We start from the raw sequence: 17,617 nt of genomic DNA, 5'->3' as shown, positions 1-17,617 counted from the left end.
ACTCATATTCCATGATAAGTTGTTCACTTCAAATGTTGACTTAATCAAAGTATTATGTTGCGTTAAGGCAAGCATTATATACTTGTAATGTGACAAATGAGGATTTGCCTACAACTGGTTTAATCTATTTTCTATACTTACTTACAGGCTTGTATTTCAGTAATTGAACATTTCTGACAATTTGATGGCTTATGTAAAACCTTTTTGCTACTTTAAGTAAACAAAAACTGAATAACTATTTCATAGAAAGTTTTTAAAAAATTGTTTATAGCTTCACAAAATCCCACAAAAGCCAGGAAAATCTTATCTATGTGCCTTTATAGTGAAAGGTAAACTTACTGAATCTCAGTGACATGGCATACCTACTGGTATTATCCGAGAAAAGGAAGTTGCCTTGCACATTGTGTAATATGATCTGACCAGATTCAACTGCAGATTCTTGCACTATCATGTTCTTGAGCGAGCCATGACACACCTCCACAGCCCCGGGGTAACACATTGTGATGGAGTAGACAGCAATAGACATGGAGAATTTCACTGACTGACAGGTAGGCAAATTTAGAAAGCTGCAAAAGTCTCAGATCAATGCAACTTGATCCTCAGAGGTGAGATTATGAGCAACATCTTCTCACAACAAAAGTCCAGTGCACTCCTCCCGGGCTTGTTCCTTTAAAACAAGCAATCACGCAGCTAGGTCTCAGTCTTTCATCCCACAACCGCTCTGGAACGTTTCAGTATCGTCTTCTTTTCAATATTTGTTTAAGCCTGACACGCAGTGTTATTATTTTTTCCTTCAGGCAACAACTTACATAACAACACAAAGATCATCTAGAATACTTTCTATTCATCAGTTATACCAAATGTAGTTGTCCACATTTTCAGTGACACCATAAATTGCATGCATCTACAGATTTAGTTGCCCGTAAGACAGAAAATAGACTATGGGTGTGACGTGCAAGGCCAAACCCTTCAAGAGTCAAACCACTGAAGGTATTTTCCTTCCCTGCATCTAACCACTTTGCCACTAGATTGCCCACAATGGTTTTTGCACTTTCTTTCCATCTATTTTAAAATAATGTGTCCAATCTCAGTTGCCCCTTTGTCTTAAGCTGTCTATAGAAATAAATTTTTTGTACCTCTCTCTGTAAACCAATACAGTGAACACAGGAGAAATATAATTCTATTCCTCGAGAACAAGATTGTGAGCAAAAGATGTTTAAGTGAAATTCACACTCCAGGTCTGTTTTGCATGTTTTGCCAGAAATCAAGCAGGAGACTGCAGGTTGAGAATAGTGTGTCACTGTATTTGATAACTTAAAATACTAAAGTGCTACAAGTAATTCTTGAAAAACGGCATTATCTGAAATTAAAAGAAAAAAGAAACACCATTTAATAATTTTGTTTGTATCAAAACTGTAACTGCAGTAACGTTCCTTGGACACTAGAGTGCAGTGCCACCACATGAAAAAAAAGGGAAGTGGACATGAAAAATCAACTTATTTAGGAAAATTTAAAAGAAAAAATATACGTTTTTGTTTATTTTTACATGAGAGGAACACACAGATCTTTCCTTTTCGTGGCAATGCAAGTTACTAAGTTTAAACATTTTTCCCAATTCACTCATACCACTTGAGGTGCTTCAAGAATGACACGGAGGAGGGTGTAGATCCACTAACATCATGTTCATTAATGTTGATGTGACGAACAACCAAAGTGTATCAAATGTAACTGAGTTGTATAGTACATCAAATATATGTACTATTTTGGGATTCAAACTACAATAATACTCTTCAGTGTTTGCAAAAATAAATAGAAAGGAAGCTTCTGTCCACCATTGATTTTTTCCCCATGTCATTCATAAGTCAAACCTTTGGGTTATTATCTCAAATTTTTGACTTAATAACTCAAAATTTCAAGTTATTTTCTGAGAAGTGTATTTTTTGTGGTGTTTCCATAGAAGCACATTTGTGAACACGATTTTTATCATTTCAAAAATTAGTATTTGCGCAAAATATTCAGGTGGTACTAGACTGCACCAACTTGCAATTAGATTAGTTGTGATGTTTCTTTTTCTTTTTACAATTTCCCTTTGCATGTATACTCAAAGTCATACACATATTACACATATACTCATAAATCATCACAGACCCCTCACACCCTGCACACAGACTTTTTGATCTGCTGCCCTCTGGCAGACGGTACAGAAGCCTGCAGACCAGGACCACCCGACACAGGAACAGTTTCTTTCCCCTCGTCATCTCCCCCCTCTTACAGTTTTTTCTGAATGCCTAAACACTAACTGTGAATCCTGTAGCACAATTTCTAAAACTAGTCAGACTTATAGCAAAACCACTCACTGAGTGTGCAAAACTAAAAGCACAAAAACTGCTTTGCACTCAGTTTGCAATTTTGTAACACACACTTTGCAAGACTGTAGGCACAATTCACTGCACAACACTCAATTTCCAAATTTCCAACACACTCCTAGCAAAAGTATACACATGTATGGCTATCATTAACACTAATTTGCCAACTGTCTGGCACACTTTCACATGTGAAAACTTTCTTAGATAATTCGTTCACTTTGCAATCAGCCTAAGCACTATAATACAGGTAAGCTGTGTGTGCGGAGTACAATGGAGGGAGCAGGAAGAGTGAGAAGTAGAGGAGGCCGAGGAAGAGGACGTGGAGGTGAAGAAGTAGGATGAAGAGGACGACAAGGACAAGGAGGAGCAAGAGGAAGACGAGGAGGGGGCAGAGGAAGCATGTTCACTGCAGACCACGTAACCCATATAGTCATTATGGCGATTGCAAATAATCCTATACTTGGAAATAAACACTTGTGTTTGTTTTGATGTGTTTGACTAAACACCAGTACTTGAAGTTTGGATCCCTCCATGCTTATGGATCTATGACAGAAGTATGAGCTCAAACTGACATAGCCTACCTTGTGCACAGGGAAGGCAAACGCCAGATGTGTTTTGTATTCATACCATCGGTGTGCAGTTGGCGCATTGTGTGCTTAGTAGATGATGGCTTGTGTGTACTGTTTGATACGGAAACACCATTTTTACAAAGGTGTGAAGAGTTAATCTAGCTGTGTTTGCTTTTGCAAGAGAACTAAAATGTTTTGATTATTGGGTGACAGGTTTTCTTATTTGTGTGAAGAGTTTTGCTAAATTAGCCAATAGTTACATAACATGTGCTTAAGCAATCAGAAAAAACTGTAACAGTTGACCTGTCACACTGCTCCCACTGCCAGACTGCAACTGCACCTTATGTACATTTTGTAGTATTCATTCCACCTCATTCATTTCTGTATTTTATGTATATAAGTTAGATTCATTATTTATAGTTGGTTTACACAGCTTTGTGTACGCATGTGTAATGTGTATATATAGACACGTGTGTGTGTGTGTGTGTGTGTGTGTGTGTGTGTGTGTGTGTGTGTGTGTGTGTGTGTGTGTGTGTGTGTGTGTGTGTGTGTGTGTGTTTTACATTGCTGTGCTTGAGAGCCACCATCTACCGGAACCAAATTCCCTGTATGTGTCTGCACATATACTTGGCCAATAAACACGATTCTGATTCTGAAATACATGTAGAACTGTGAAACGGCAAGAATCTAGTCTCGAGAGAAAGGTGTAACTCAAAGCAAGCCACTATTTCTCTGTTTCTCTCTGGGTGTGTGTGTGGAGAACAATGCGTTATTAACAGACTCCTGGGCTTTTAAAAGAAGACCAAAATTACAACAGCAGATATAAAACCTTTATGATGCAAATAACATCAACAACGAAAGATTTAAAAGCTAGTTTTTCTTGTTTAACTCCACGTAGGCCACAAGTTAGACTATAGTGTGACTGGACCACTTACTGCTGAAAAAATATATGCAGATTTAAAGATTCAGTTTGCAGTTTGCTCTTCCATAAGTGTGGATTATGTGCAGTCATAAAGCTTTACAGTCAAAATGTATATTACAGTTTTTTCTGAATGCTTAAACTCTAACTGTGATTCCTGTAGCACAATTTCTAAAACTATTCAGACTTATAGCAAAACCACTCACTGAGTTTGCAAAACCAAAAGCACAAAAACTGCTTTGCACTCAGTTTGCAATTTCGTAACACACACTTTGCAAAACTGTAGGCACAATTCACTGCACAACACTCAATTTCCAAATTTCCAACACACTCCTAGCAAAAGTATACACAAGTATGGCTATCATTAACACTAATTTGCCAACTGTCTGGCACACTTTCACATGTCAAAACTTTTTTAGATAATTCGTTCACTTTGCAATCAGCCTAAGCACTATAATACAGGTAAGCTGTGTGTGCGGAGTACAATGGAGGGAGCAGGAAGAGTGAGAAGTAGAGGAGGCCGAGGAAGAGGACGTGGAGGTGAAGAAGTAGGATGAAGAGGACGACAAGGACAAGGAGGAGCAAGAGGAAGACGAGGAGGGGGCAGAGGAAGCATGTTCACTGCAGACCACGTAACCCATATAGTCATTATGGCGATTGCAAATAATCCTATACTTGGAAATAAACACTTGTGTTTGTTTTGATGTGTTTGAATAAACACCAGTACTTGAAGTTTGGATCCCTCTATGCTTATGGATCTATGACAGAAGTATGAGCTCAAACTGACATAGCCTACCTTGTGCACAGGGAAGGCAAACGCCAGATGTGTTTTGTATTCATACCATCGGTGTGCAGTTGGCGCATTGTGTGCTTAGTAGATGATGGCTTGTGTGTACTGTTTGATACGGAAACACCATTTTTACAAAGGTGTGAAGAGTTAATCTAGCTGTGTTTGCTTTTGCAAGAGAACTAAAATGTTTTGATTATTGGGTGACAGGTTTTCTTATTTGTGTGAAGAGTTTTGCAAAATTAGCCAATAGTTGCAAAAAAAGGGCTTAAGCAATCAGAAAAAACTGTAATATACTGGTTATAGTGCTAATTATTACAAATGATTACAGTGATATTGTGAATACTGAGTCCTTGGACATGATGTGAAAGATTTGATCAACTGTACTATATGATAAAAAAAAATATTTTTCATGAAATGTTATACAAAAAAGCAAAGAGTTTAGCATTAATTTCTAATTGTATACACAAACATACCTATTCTGCAAATTCAAAGATCAAGCTGAAATTCATTCTCTGAATTATTATTGTTGTAATTCAACTTAAGCATGTTTTTTCGTTTAAGTGTGGTTCAAAAATTTCTTTGGCAGTGGACACTGAAGGTTTTCAAGTGACTCGTGACTTCCTGCCACTAGATGGCATAACTGGCTCGTACATAAAAGCGACCTGTTGAGCCTCTTCACTAAAGGCAACTCTAGGAAACTTCTAATACTTCTAATACCGTCTTGTAATACCAAACTGTTATAAGTTCAGGCTATAATATAGGCATTTGAGCAAACCGGTACAAACTAAATAAATACATAAAAATAAGGGAACATTTAAATCATACATCATATCGCGATGAATGAAATGTTAGAAATAAGTTCTATTAACAGCCAAATTCAGTAATAACAAAATGACTTTACAAAGGTTAATGTAAACGAAAAGCATCATTCCAGAAAGAGATGCATAAATAGAGTGCTCCCTAAATATTTTTTATTTCTGCACTTTATTAAAAGAAAAACTTCTGTCTGTCGGTCTGTCTGTCTCTCTCTTATATATATATATATATATATATATATATATATATATATATAGTAGTTTACATGCGGTACTTTTGTTACTGTCACTGTTTATTGTTCATCATCATGCACCGTTATATTGTTATATTGTTATATGTCCCTTACAGTATCTGTGGTCGTTCACGTGGGATGGGGCTATCAAGCGCACAGCTTTTATTTCAGTGTGTTTGTGTGCTACTTTTGTTGTATTAAACAAAGTCATTACACACTCCTTTATTAGCTATTAAATGTCACAAATTATTGAAATTACAGTAGCTGTATGTTCAAGTCAAACAATCGTTATCACTTTATCACTGGCCCCTCAGAGAGCTCTCACCCAAGATTTGTCATTTGGCCTAGTGTGCAGTTAATAAACCTGCGCTGTAGCCGCTTGGGGGCGTCGTATCTCGGTACTATTACAGACGCATTGTCGCCTTCCGTGCAATAAAATGGCAGATATGCCCATCGAAGGCGCCAGGTGAGCAATAAGACAGGCCAATTGAGACAGTTTGTATGATGTCTACACCTATTCACTAGCGCCAGGTTTGCTACATATTAACCAGACAATATACGACTCTTCGTGTCGCTGATAAATTCACGACACGAAGAGCAATATAGAGGGTAATCAAGGGATGTCGTAGTCTTAGTCTCTGTCCGAAAGTAACACACCTTCACCACGCTGCCTCATCAGCAGTGTCAGTTTCATGTGGCTCCTCTGATGCTGTCCTTTTCCTTTTCTTTTCTTTTACTAAACCGAAACTAAATTGCGGACCTGTTTGGCCAAAAAGGAACTTTTTCAAGATGCGATATTAAATCCAAAAATTGCTGGCCTGAAAACCCCCAAATTCTCATAGCTTGTAAAATTATTTCAAGATTTTCTTTTAAACTGCACCACCTTTCTTTCAGATTTCCACAAAAAGATTAATTCATAGTATATTTGTAAAACTCTAGCTTGCATTAGACGTCAAGTGAGACCCATAAAAACGGCGCTGAATTACACCGTGAGGCCTCTTATCCAGGTAGCCATCCCAGGTTCTGACTTATCTTAATTTGACTTTTTGAACACAGCCTAGAGAGACTTCACTCACCTTCACAAAGTAATCAAAAACATGGTGGCAGAATTTTTTGGGACTGTATCGCACAATCCCAGCCTTCTACAGGCCGGTATGCGAATTTAATTGCGAATTGTAGTTTAAAATAGTTCTCCGCTGTATTGGATAAAACGAGAAAAAAAGAAGAAAGAAAAGAAAAGAAAAGAAAGGCATTTCGACATTTTATTGAAACTTTCAAGAACACGATGTCGATGTTGTAAACTAGACATAACTCCAATACAACATAACCCACTGACAACTTAAGAAACACAAAAAGAAACCTTCATTTTTTCGAGTATGCGGCACTTTTAAGATCAGACTCGCAAAGTATGTTAATAACAGAAAGATTGTCCACTTTTTTCACACTTCAACAGCACTTTTTTTCTTTTAAAAACCCTTCTCCAAAAATAATATATACGTTTTTTCAAGCCATTGGTGCAGTGCGTTGTCGTTTTTTCATTCGTCTTAAACAGTAGGACTTCACACACGAGGACAGGTGAAAATACAATGGCACATGAGTGTGAATAACTAGCTCAGTGGATATTTGGGAAGGGGGTAAATTCCATATTTTAAATGGGGTATAAATGCAGATGGCAACAAAAAAGGATAATAGTCCACAAACTATCTTTACACAGGTATATCGACAATAAATTAAGAACAGATCCCTAAAAACAAACTACTCAGTTGTATTTACAAGCAATAACAATATGAAATAATTACATAAATATTTTATATATTCCTATTTACAGCGATGATCAATACGACCTTTCATTTTCATTTCTTTTTTCTTTTATATTTACTTTAAATTCCTGCTTCCCTTTGCCTGCATGCCTGGGTCACACACTTGTCTCGGAGCACCAGTCATTTTAGAATCGGCCTAATCTCATTAAAAAAACGCATGAAGAAAAACAAATTTCTTTCTTTCTTTCTTTCTTTCTTTCTTTCTTTCTTTCTTTCTTTCTTTCTTTCTTTCTTTCTTTCTTTCTTTTTTTACAGTTCATAACCTAATTGAAAAGAAAATTAAATGAATACCTGATAATTATATTCAAATGGAATATCTTCCCACAATTTTTCGTTTAACTTTTTTTAGTGTTGAAACGACATTCGGTTTCTTTTAGAGGGCATGCAACGTTTTCAATGAATTAAGAGCTACAACAAAATACAGCAGTCTTTCAAAGGTAGGTCAAACGGTAGTGAATGCAGATAAGTCAAATCAAATCAGAGTGCATATTGAAAAAAAAAACACTTCACCCCCCGTGTGTACAATAACGTTAGGAGACAGGACACAGCAGCAACTTCTCCTAAATCTGTAAGTCACACCCATGCCAGCGATTCAGTTTCAATACTTGTACGGTATTCATATGACAGGATACGAGTGATGTTTAATTTAACAAAAAAAAGAAGAGCAAGAGAAAGAAATATACAGATCAGATGATTATTAAACAAAGTGCATTTCAGAAACGAAAAAGGTCCAACAGTTCACGGTTTGAGCTTTTCTTTAAAAAAAACAACAACCCTGCATTAGTCTACGAGGGTCAGTGATGTCATCACCTTCAATGTGTCGATGTGTTTCTCTTTTCAAGACAACAAAACACCCCATAAGAAGCAGATTTGAAAACAAACAAAAAAAAATCCTAGGGGGACCCGCTCCGTGGCCTGTCTTGGTTTGAGTCGAGTCCACTGACCAGGCGCTGAATGCTCTGAAGCTCGTTGGCCGCGTCTTTCTCCGTGCAAGTCTTTGGGGACATGGAGACCGATCCGGAGGATATTGTGGACGAATGACTGGTAACTTCCGACGTGGAATCCAGGGTGACAGCGGACACTGGGCTCGCTGGTACGATGCCTTCCCCTTTCAGCTCGGCCCCGCCGCTGGCCATGGAGGGCATGGCAGTGGTGAGCAGCGTGCTGTCCGGTACCGTCATCGGGAGAGAGTAGGGGCTGTACCTGAGTCGGGGACGGACTGCGTTCAGGAAAGGGTGTCGGTGCACTGTGGAGGAGGCAGCAGACGAGGCTGCCGCGGCTGCTGCCATGTACGTGTACGGATAAGGGAATAAATTGCCAAAGGGAGACATGGCAATGCCCTGCGGGTAAATGGGAGAAACTGAGAGTGAGCCACATATCACACCGCTGATCACACCATTCAAACACTTCTAACAGAGTAAAACAACACGTGAGCCTCCCAAAAAAGAAGGGGAAAGGCAAGAGAAATGCATTTGAGTTATGATTTTCCCAAAATTTAAAAGCTTCATTTTATCACACTTCATCGAATCTGCTTGGAGATTTTACGTTCACTGATCCAGAACGAGGATTTGACTTGTAAAGATCGTAGTAACTTCCATGCATTACAAAATATTCAGCCGGAAAGCTTTACGATCCACTCTAAAAACACATTTTGCACTTGTTTAAGAATTAAGAAAAATCGGGTTCCCTGATACTTCCGCTAAAGAAACCATAAGGCTTGCTTTGATAATAAATAGGGGGAAATAGACACTTTGTTGTCTATTAAAACATAATGATCTTTCCTTATTTGAGTCATACGGTTTTTTATTACTCACCATTGTGGCTCTAAAATACTAAAATTATAATAATAATGACCTTTTATGAAAACAAAACTAGCAGAAGAAATGATAAAAAGCTTTTTGTAAGGTTGCCTCAAATCCAGCCTTTTTTAACCAGACATAGTTACTCCAGAATTAACAACAAGAGTCCAAAGTGAAATCTAGTAAAACCATGCCCACGACACCGTGCTCAGTCAAAATACAGCTGCATGACTTCACTTCGAATATTAGCCCATTTGGCCTTAAAACAAAATAAACAAACCCCCGCAAGAACAATACAGCCGCACACGCACAACCACACGCACACTTTCTCAAATCGTGTTCACGCTAACTTGTGAGCATTAAATGCATAGAATTATCTCACACGATATTAAATCTGGGCCTAGTCGGCTGTGTTGAAATGCCAATCACATGTTTGCGCAAAGCTGGCGGTAGGCCCACAGGCCAGAGAAAACGGGTTTTACCTGTGATGCCAAGACGTGTTGCTGCAGATGAAAGGGCAGACCTGGCGCCCCCGTCAAGCTTTGCGGAGGTGATGCCATACTAGCTGTGTCCATGGTGCTCACCCCTCCCGTGGACACGGCTGTCAATAGTGGTCCCATGCCTGCGGCCATGTTTGAGAATGCGCCCCCCATGTTGAACTGACTGGGGTGCAAGAGAAACGGATGCGCGCTCCCTAGGTGATTAAAAAACTGTTGTCCTGTTAGGCCTGTAGGAAATCCAAAATTATGCAGGTGGCTGTGACCTATGTGTGCGCTGTCAGTCTGAACGGTCAAAGGCATGAAACTGTCCTTGCTTATTGACCTACATTCGTCCGTTTTGGGATGGTCCTGCTTCGGGCTCTTGAGTTCTTCTCCAGAGCGGGTGGTACTGGAGATAACAGTGATGGGGCTCTGCCGTGAGTCTGCCTGGCTTTTCTCAGTCCTGGGACCGCTTTCGCGGGTCCTACTAGTAGAGTCACTGCTACTGAACGGATGCCCTTTAGCTGGACTCGCTTCGTGATCCTTCCCGTCCTCTGTGGTGGTGGAAATCTTGCTGGAGTCCGGACCATCTTTATTGTGTCCATCTTTGCTCTCGTCGTCGCTATCCTCATCGCTGTCGCAGAAGTCTGTAAGTAGGAGGAGTAGAATATCAGTTTCCCTTTCACACATGGGTGAATCATGGCAATAATAATAATAACTCCTACTATCTGAGGTAGCCCGCTACAGCTGACCCTCAGAGGTCGAATAGAAAACAAACACGCAGGACATTTATTGCACAATAGGAATCCACACCGATGAGGTTTATTTGCATTGCTTCCAATAATAGATGGCGGTGTGTTACACATTCTCACATGGCCTTTTTTGAGTATTTTAATGTATTTTTGCAAATTGCTCCAAAACAGCTGTAGCAGACACAACAGCACCAACTATACTGAGGCTAATCCTTGTTTAATTGTTTATTGTTAATCTGAACGAGACGGTAATTGTAGAGACTTTCCCTATCAATTTTCCTCATGTAAATGATCAACTATTCATTCATAGCTTGGCTTCGCAGATTTAATTGAACACATTACGTTCAGCTACCCTGAAAAAGTCTTGGCATAGTGGAAATTTTACGAGTTGACACATAACTTGTGATCAGAGCTGTGACTAGTGGTGGGGTCTGTCAGCCTACCTTTCAGGTGTGGGGGGCCCACTGTAGACACGGCAGGGGACGAGGCCTGGCCGAAACACTTAAAAGAAGGCTGCTCTCCAGAGGAGTCGTCTGAAGCCCCGTTTTCCTTTTTCTGATGCTCCTCGTAGGAACGCATAGATTGCAGGGCCAGCTGTTTCCTGCGCGCAAGTAGCTAGGTTATTATAGGTGGTAGCCACAGTTCAGGTTAAAAAACATAACAAATAATGCAGAAGCTTAGTAAGATTATTTTTATTCAAAAGATTTATGACTTTAGAATTAGCCTATAGATTTAGAGTAATCTTGTGAAGAGTCGGACCCCCTGCGGTTAATGTGGAAGCTTAGACGTAGTTTTAATCCAGCAAGATCACTGTCTGTCTACATGTAGCCTAAATGCAGTAAGTCTTTTCGCCCTTTATTTTCACGTATATTCCCGTTTTTCCTCTAGCTTACCTCTTTTCCCTTCTCCCATTGCCCGTGTCACGGAATCCTTTAGCAAATGGATTATGGTCGATTTTCAGCTGCGTTATCTGAAATAATTGAAACTGTGTGTAAATAACAGTAAATAGGAAAGGAAACATCCCTAAAAGTCATTCAGTGCCGCTTTAAGCCAGTTATTGTTCCAACTTTACAAGACACAATGATCACTGGTCCCAAAGGCCAAAGTTTTGTGGAACTTCTCTTTGGGGGTTTTAGAGGTAAAACACGCGATAAACAAAAAGACGCATGAACACAAAGGAAGCAGCAATCCTACTATTGGCACGTTTCTCCACGAGTGTGAAGTATGCAGCGTTGTTTGTGATTTTTGCAAAACTTTATTCACTCACCACTTCCCCTCCAGCTGGCAGTGATAGAACTGCAGATGGGAGGGAAGATGTGGTGCCAAGGGGTTTCCAGCTCTTCCAAAGAGCCACTGAGACGATTTTTATTTTTATTTTAATTTATTCTTTTTCTTACAAAAAATAAAACGCTACCATGCACTACAGTCTGAAGCAATTTCCCTCTTTCCCCCCTTTACGTTTCTTCGCCCCCCTGTACACACACTGTAGCTGTACACACACACACACACACACACACACACACACACACACACACACACACACACACACACACACACAGCCTGCAATCACAAATGCAAAGACAGGGAGAACGAGAGCGGGTCTGGGTCTGAGCCAAATCCCTTCCACGTGATTAAATAAAAGAAAGATAACCTGCACAACATTCCTCTGAATTATGACTTTCCTACCACAGACTGGTGAATGTGGCACTTAGTCGCAACCCCCCACCCCTCACTCGCCAAACCCTGACCCACGCTATGATACTACAAGCTCCCAGCCTCAAACAAATATGACGTCTTTCATATTTTATGACAACAAAAAGGTGCAGAGCAGAAAGGAAAGCGCGTCTGGCACGGCTAGGGAGGCTACATTTGAGAAAAAAAAAATTCAGAATATAAGTTTAGCAGACCTCTGGGCAATAATTGCGCTTACCTTGTCATTTTGATAAGCGGTCACAGCAATGAAATCCGTTTCAGGAAAAACATAAGTCCTGAAGGTACTGTACGGGAGTTTGAGAATATCGTTGGCCCTCACAATGTGAAACCGGGGCTGATATTTGTGCATCGAGTTAAGAATGGTCTGCAACACACACACAGTCACAAACATGAGCAATTATAAAAGGCTCACAATACAAAGAGATTTGTTTATTCTGTGTTACTTTTTAGGATCGCTAGTTTGTTAAAACATAAGCTCTCTTCGTATTAAAATAGACAAATCGAGCCATATCTGCACTAAAACAAGTTTAAATGTCAAGCTTAATATTTGCAATAAATAAAAAAATAACTCTTACAAAATATCTCAACATGACCACGTTTGACATTTTTATTTTTGTAAACGGGTCTTTTAGGTGTTCATTTAAAAAAACAAACAAACTGTACTAAAATAAAACAATCAATTTTAAATCATGACGACATGTGTTTACTAAAGCGGTAAGTTGATAAATAGGGAAATTGACATACATTAGTTGAACTTACAAATCCATGCTTGTCAGAGATGTTATTTGTCAGCTTGAGTTTGTGAAAATTGACGACTTTTGACATCCACTGTTCACCAGTAGCCGGACTGTCCGGGTGAATGTACATCCTCTTTGGCATTTCGGGGTCGGCCTTTCCTGCCACCATCCAGCGGGAGTTATGAAATTTGTACCTGCAGTCGTCGGCTGCAACTATATCCATCAAGAGTATGTACTTTGCCTTCTTGTCCAGACCAGTGCACCTCACTTTGAACGGAGGGAACATCCGCCTGTGAAAGAACAAAAATATATTATGAACACGAATGCGTTACAAAATAAATCACGGGGTAAAATTTCCAACGATATTTTAAAAAACACAATGTTTTTTAGGTGCACGTAAATAAACTAAGGTCTAGATTTTAAGAAGTGTATTACACCGCTATAATCTCAGTGTGGCAGCCTGCTATTAATTAATGTAAGTATGTGTTGGTAAACAAATATATTATGAGTATGTACTCTCCAATAAATAAATGATGTCTTGATTCTTAATGTCACGAAAGGCCTACACACACACACACACACACACACACACACACACACACACACACACACACACACACACACACACACACACACACACACACACACACACAATAAGATTACCGTGATGATAAAATTAATTTAGTCAGAGCTCTATGAGCCACTTTAATAGAGTATTCTGACAACAGAAAATTTAGATAAAAAGGGCAGTGGGTAAAAAAAATATTATCAAGCTGTATTTTATATCATAAGCTGTGTATAGATCTTTCAAGTGAAAACTAATGAAAGACAAGGTTTAATATTAATAATTCATGAGTTGCATGCATAATCCCTTTTATTTTATGCGAGTGTATGCTGTTTTCCACCAATAAACACGTCCTAGTAAAGTGTCTTTGCAGGCTGTGTGAACACGAAAATTTACACTGTAACTACAGATGGTCTCTTTATTTTCCGAGCGAGAAATAGATATCAGAAATGGCCGATCTTTGCTGTTTTACTGTATAACTAAAAAATGCAGTTTCAGCGTTATATTTGTGGCATATTTAGACTGAAATGTCAACGTAACCAGTTGAACTTAGAGGAATGTAAAGGCTTTTTTATTTAATTTAATAACTGTACAGTACTCTCTGTATATAGTAACAATTGTCCTTAATGTAAATATGTAAGAAAAATTGTGTATGTTTCTGTTCTGTGTCCTGTGTACTGTTTGCTTGTATATGTGTCTTTTTGGCTGCTGTTACAACCAAATTTCCCCTTGTGGGACAATTAAAGGATTATTCTATACTTGTTCTTCTAAAGCAATTGTAGTAATTGTAATCTATCTGTATGTGTGCAGGCTATGACATAACATCCCACATTTTGATCACACACAACAGGATTCTGCGTTGTTGTTGTTTTTTAAATTATTTGAATAAACACAAAAACATGTTTCACCTTCCGGATTTTGTGATCACCATCTCAGTGCCCTTCTTGTGGAAGAGTTCCCAAAGCTCCTTGGCTTCCAAGTGAACTTTTGGGTCGTCCTCCACCTCTTCCTCAGGCTCCAAAGTCTTCAGAGGCCTGAGGTGGGCGGCAGCAGCCTGATGTCCCAGCGAGGAGAAGTGGAGGCCGGTCTCCGCGGCTCCCATCAGCTGGTCCATGATCGGCTTTCCAAGGGCGCCCGGCAAAGAGAGGGAGCCGCTGGGAGGGAGAGCCAGGGCCGGGAAGAAGGGAGGCTGGTGACCCAGCATCGCACTCATGGCAAATTCCGGACCCCGGTGAGGTATAAACGGATGATATGCCATACTTGATCCTTGTATGACTGGATCTCTCATCAGGAAGTTCATCCAAGAGCAGGCAACAAACGTAGACGACTGGCTGGATTGAAAGCAATACTTCTTAGAACACTAAGGCTCGCGTATGACAGAGCCAAATGATGGCAAAATAAGAAGCAAAAATCAAAACAAATCTGGAGTTGGAAAGCTTTTTGGAAATTCCTCCTTGAACTCGACGGGAACAAGCATCCACTATTTTTTCCCAAGTTGCCGGGAAATCTCTGCAGTCATTTGCCGAATCGTTGGTCAAAAGTCTGCAAAGTGAAATGTATAAGTGCTCTCCATTAATCTTCAAGAGTGCTGCCAGGCAGATTTTCTTCGGAGGTTAACGCGCATCGGACAACTTTCTGCGTCTTTCGGACATTAGTCGAATTAAACCGAGTGAGGTGAGTCACTTAATTGACTGCGGTGCATTCCTTCTCTTCTGCTGCTGTTTACAATATCGGCATTCCTGTTAAAATGGGTTCCCTCTTATTGGCTTCAGTCCTGCAGCGAAAGCGACGTGTTGAAATATTTCGATAGCGCCGAATAATCCCCCTGCCTTTACTCGCTCCGGACATGTACCCTCACACGCGCGCACACACTTTATTCCTCCTCTCCCTTTCACGCACACACACATTTCAGGGAAAGACGTGTGCAAAAGAAAGGAGTCCGCTGACGGCCAGCGAGAGAGAGAGAGAGAAAGAGAGGTGGTAAGGTCCCAGCTCCGTGATTTTCCTAGCGCCTCTGTGGCCCATAGGGCTTCATACTGTATGGATGTGTATGCAACAGAGAGTAGCAGCGCTCGGTTTGATTGGCTCTTTGACGCTTTCGGACCAATTGTGTGGCTGCGTGGGCGTGGTTTTAACAGGTCGGGTGGAGGGGACAGACTTCAGACTTATAAAAAGGTGTTTGGAAACTAAAAAGGGCTTTGCCGTGAAACACCACCCTGCCTCAGCCAGTGTTGTGTGAATATGTCAACATCGTTATAGAACTTGCGCTATTGGTCGGTGTGTGAGACCCAGCGAAAGGGAGAGAGCAGACAAGCCAAGCCGGGAGACCGGCTCGCTTTGTCGGCCGGTTGTTGTGTTGCGCTGCTGAATTCCTTCTCTGTCCCATTCCCCACCGCATCACCGTGTTTTCTTTTTTCTTTTTGGTTTGAATACCACGAAGACTGTCCTGCTGGGTTATAATCAGATTTATGTCATAATTTAATATAACAATTAAATTTTTTCACTTCGCAGTTTACAGAGTCTGCGAGCACAGATTTATCAGCACCGGAAAACAGAGGAACATTTCCAGTAACGACCTCCTTTGAAATCAAAGTTCAGGAAAATATGACCGGGTTACGGATGAAGCGCTCTATGATAAGCTCCTGACAGTAATGTAACGTTAGGCGAATATTATGACACCTTTGAGGCTTTCGCTAACAGTTATTTTAACTTGAATTAGCTTATTAGGCTATTTATTTTATTTTGATTTTTAAAAATTTGAAAGCTCACGGGTGTAAGGTGTGTTCATTTTTTTTCATTTATTATCTTCCTAGATTATACTCCCTACAGTGAGGTCTTCACTTCCACTTTTCCTCATCAAGCCATGTTTGGATTTGACTCGGTGTGAGAGAAGCGTGCTGTACATATGATGTGGAAATACATTATTTTGATGAGCCAGTGAATATAAATATTTTCATTTCGACTTGAAATGGGTTTTATTTAACAGCCAAGTTCATCTTTGCTGAGGCTCATCCCGTATCACAAGTTTGCGCACAAATACCCAGAGGAGCACAGTTCGGGGAGGATGTGCTCACTTGTGCTACTGCATTATCACTTCCCCAACAAAACGTCTATGTTTTGAATCATAGCCTACCAATCAATTCTCTTGTTAAATATAGCACACTTTCCCGGCACAACTGTCTCTGGGAAACAATTCCGTTATAGCCTGCCTCTGCAAAATGACAGTTGCTCACGCTGGATAACCAACTAGGTGTTATTGATAATGCACGGGTATTTTTTTAAGCTATCTGAGCCAGTGTTGTTCCTGTTACACCCGTACAAGCTGTCATAACCTATTTTCCATAACCGCTATAGCCTAAGGTCCACAGTGCACTTCCATAACGGTAACATGCAGTATGCGCCTATTAACAATGCTGATATACTTATAAGATGCTTAAAAACGCCAATTAGAAGCAGCTCATTAGTCGGTGCAGTGACAGTTTTTTCTGCACAGCGTCGAAGTGAACCCAAGACAAAGCCACGCTAGTGCTCTCCAAAATGCAATTTAACCACTAATTCACAAGTAAACTAGAGTGCAGTGGCCAGTCAGCAGCCTTGGGCAAACATTGACCATCAATTCTCAGTCATTTGTCTGTCTCCATGGATCCAGGCGGGGACCGCGTGGATCTGAGAGTCCTTGAGGGAATGAGCAAATTCTTACAAAAATCAACAGGGATGTAGTGAATTATGATGATTCTGCATGCAGCATTCTGAATAGTTTGACAACGTGGAAATGTGGCCTGTTTGTCGCACACTGGTTGTTAGAATTTGTAAAAGCTTGCACTGAATTGAAAACAAAAGCGCTCGTGCTCGCAAGTATCAGTGTGAGACCACCGCGCGCATGTTGTGCAGGTTTTTGTTTATTGTCGGTCGGATGTCCTCTTCATCATAATTATTGTTAGGCGCTGTCTTAGAAACCTGCCCCTCTTGCCTGTGTAGATACTGTATACAAGTACGTAAACTGGAGTGCATGCATATATACCCCCAGGAGATGTACTCGGATGTGGCGTATTTTCTCTGT

General features: G+C 40.2%; 1 protein-coding gene across 2 annotated transcripts; it reads right to left on the bottom strand.

Moving 5' to 3' along the window:
* Positions 1 to 7,757: 7,757 nt before the first annotated feature.
* Positions 7,758 to 15,572, bottom strand: tbx3a (T-box transcription factor 3a). Of its 2 annotated transcripts, none has more exons than XM_026173783.1 (7): positions 14,466 to 15,572; positions 13,000 to 13,282; positions 12,473 to 12,619; positions 11,436 to 11,512; positions 10,986 to 11,143; positions 9,794 to 10,437; positions 7,758 to 8,852 (listed from the first exon to the last, which is right to left on the bottom strand). In XM_026173783.1, exons 1-7 carry the CDS (start codon positions 14,855 to 14,857, stop codon positions 8,406 to 8,408), a joined length of 2,148 nt encoding a protein of 715 aa, XP_026029568.1. In that variant the 5' UTR covers positions 14,858 to 15,572; the 3' UTR covers positions 7,758 to 8,405. The 2 variants fall into 2 exon arrangements, with proteins under 2 accessions (XP_026029568.1, XP_026029569.1); XM_026173784.1 differs by having other exon boundaries at positions 13,015 to 13,282.
* Positions 15,573 to 17,617: the final 2,045 nt, after the last annotated feature.

The sequence above is a fragment of the Astatotilapia calliptera genome, chromosome 7, assembly GCF_900246225.1.
Source record: "Astatotilapia calliptera chromosome 7, fAstCal1.2, whole genome shotgun sequence".
Classification (NCBI taxonomy): Eukaryota; Metazoa; Chordata; class Actinopteri; order Cichliformes; family Cichlidae; genus Astatotilapia; species Astatotilapia calliptera.
This window is presented reverse-complemented; position numbering and strand designations above follow the sequence as displayed.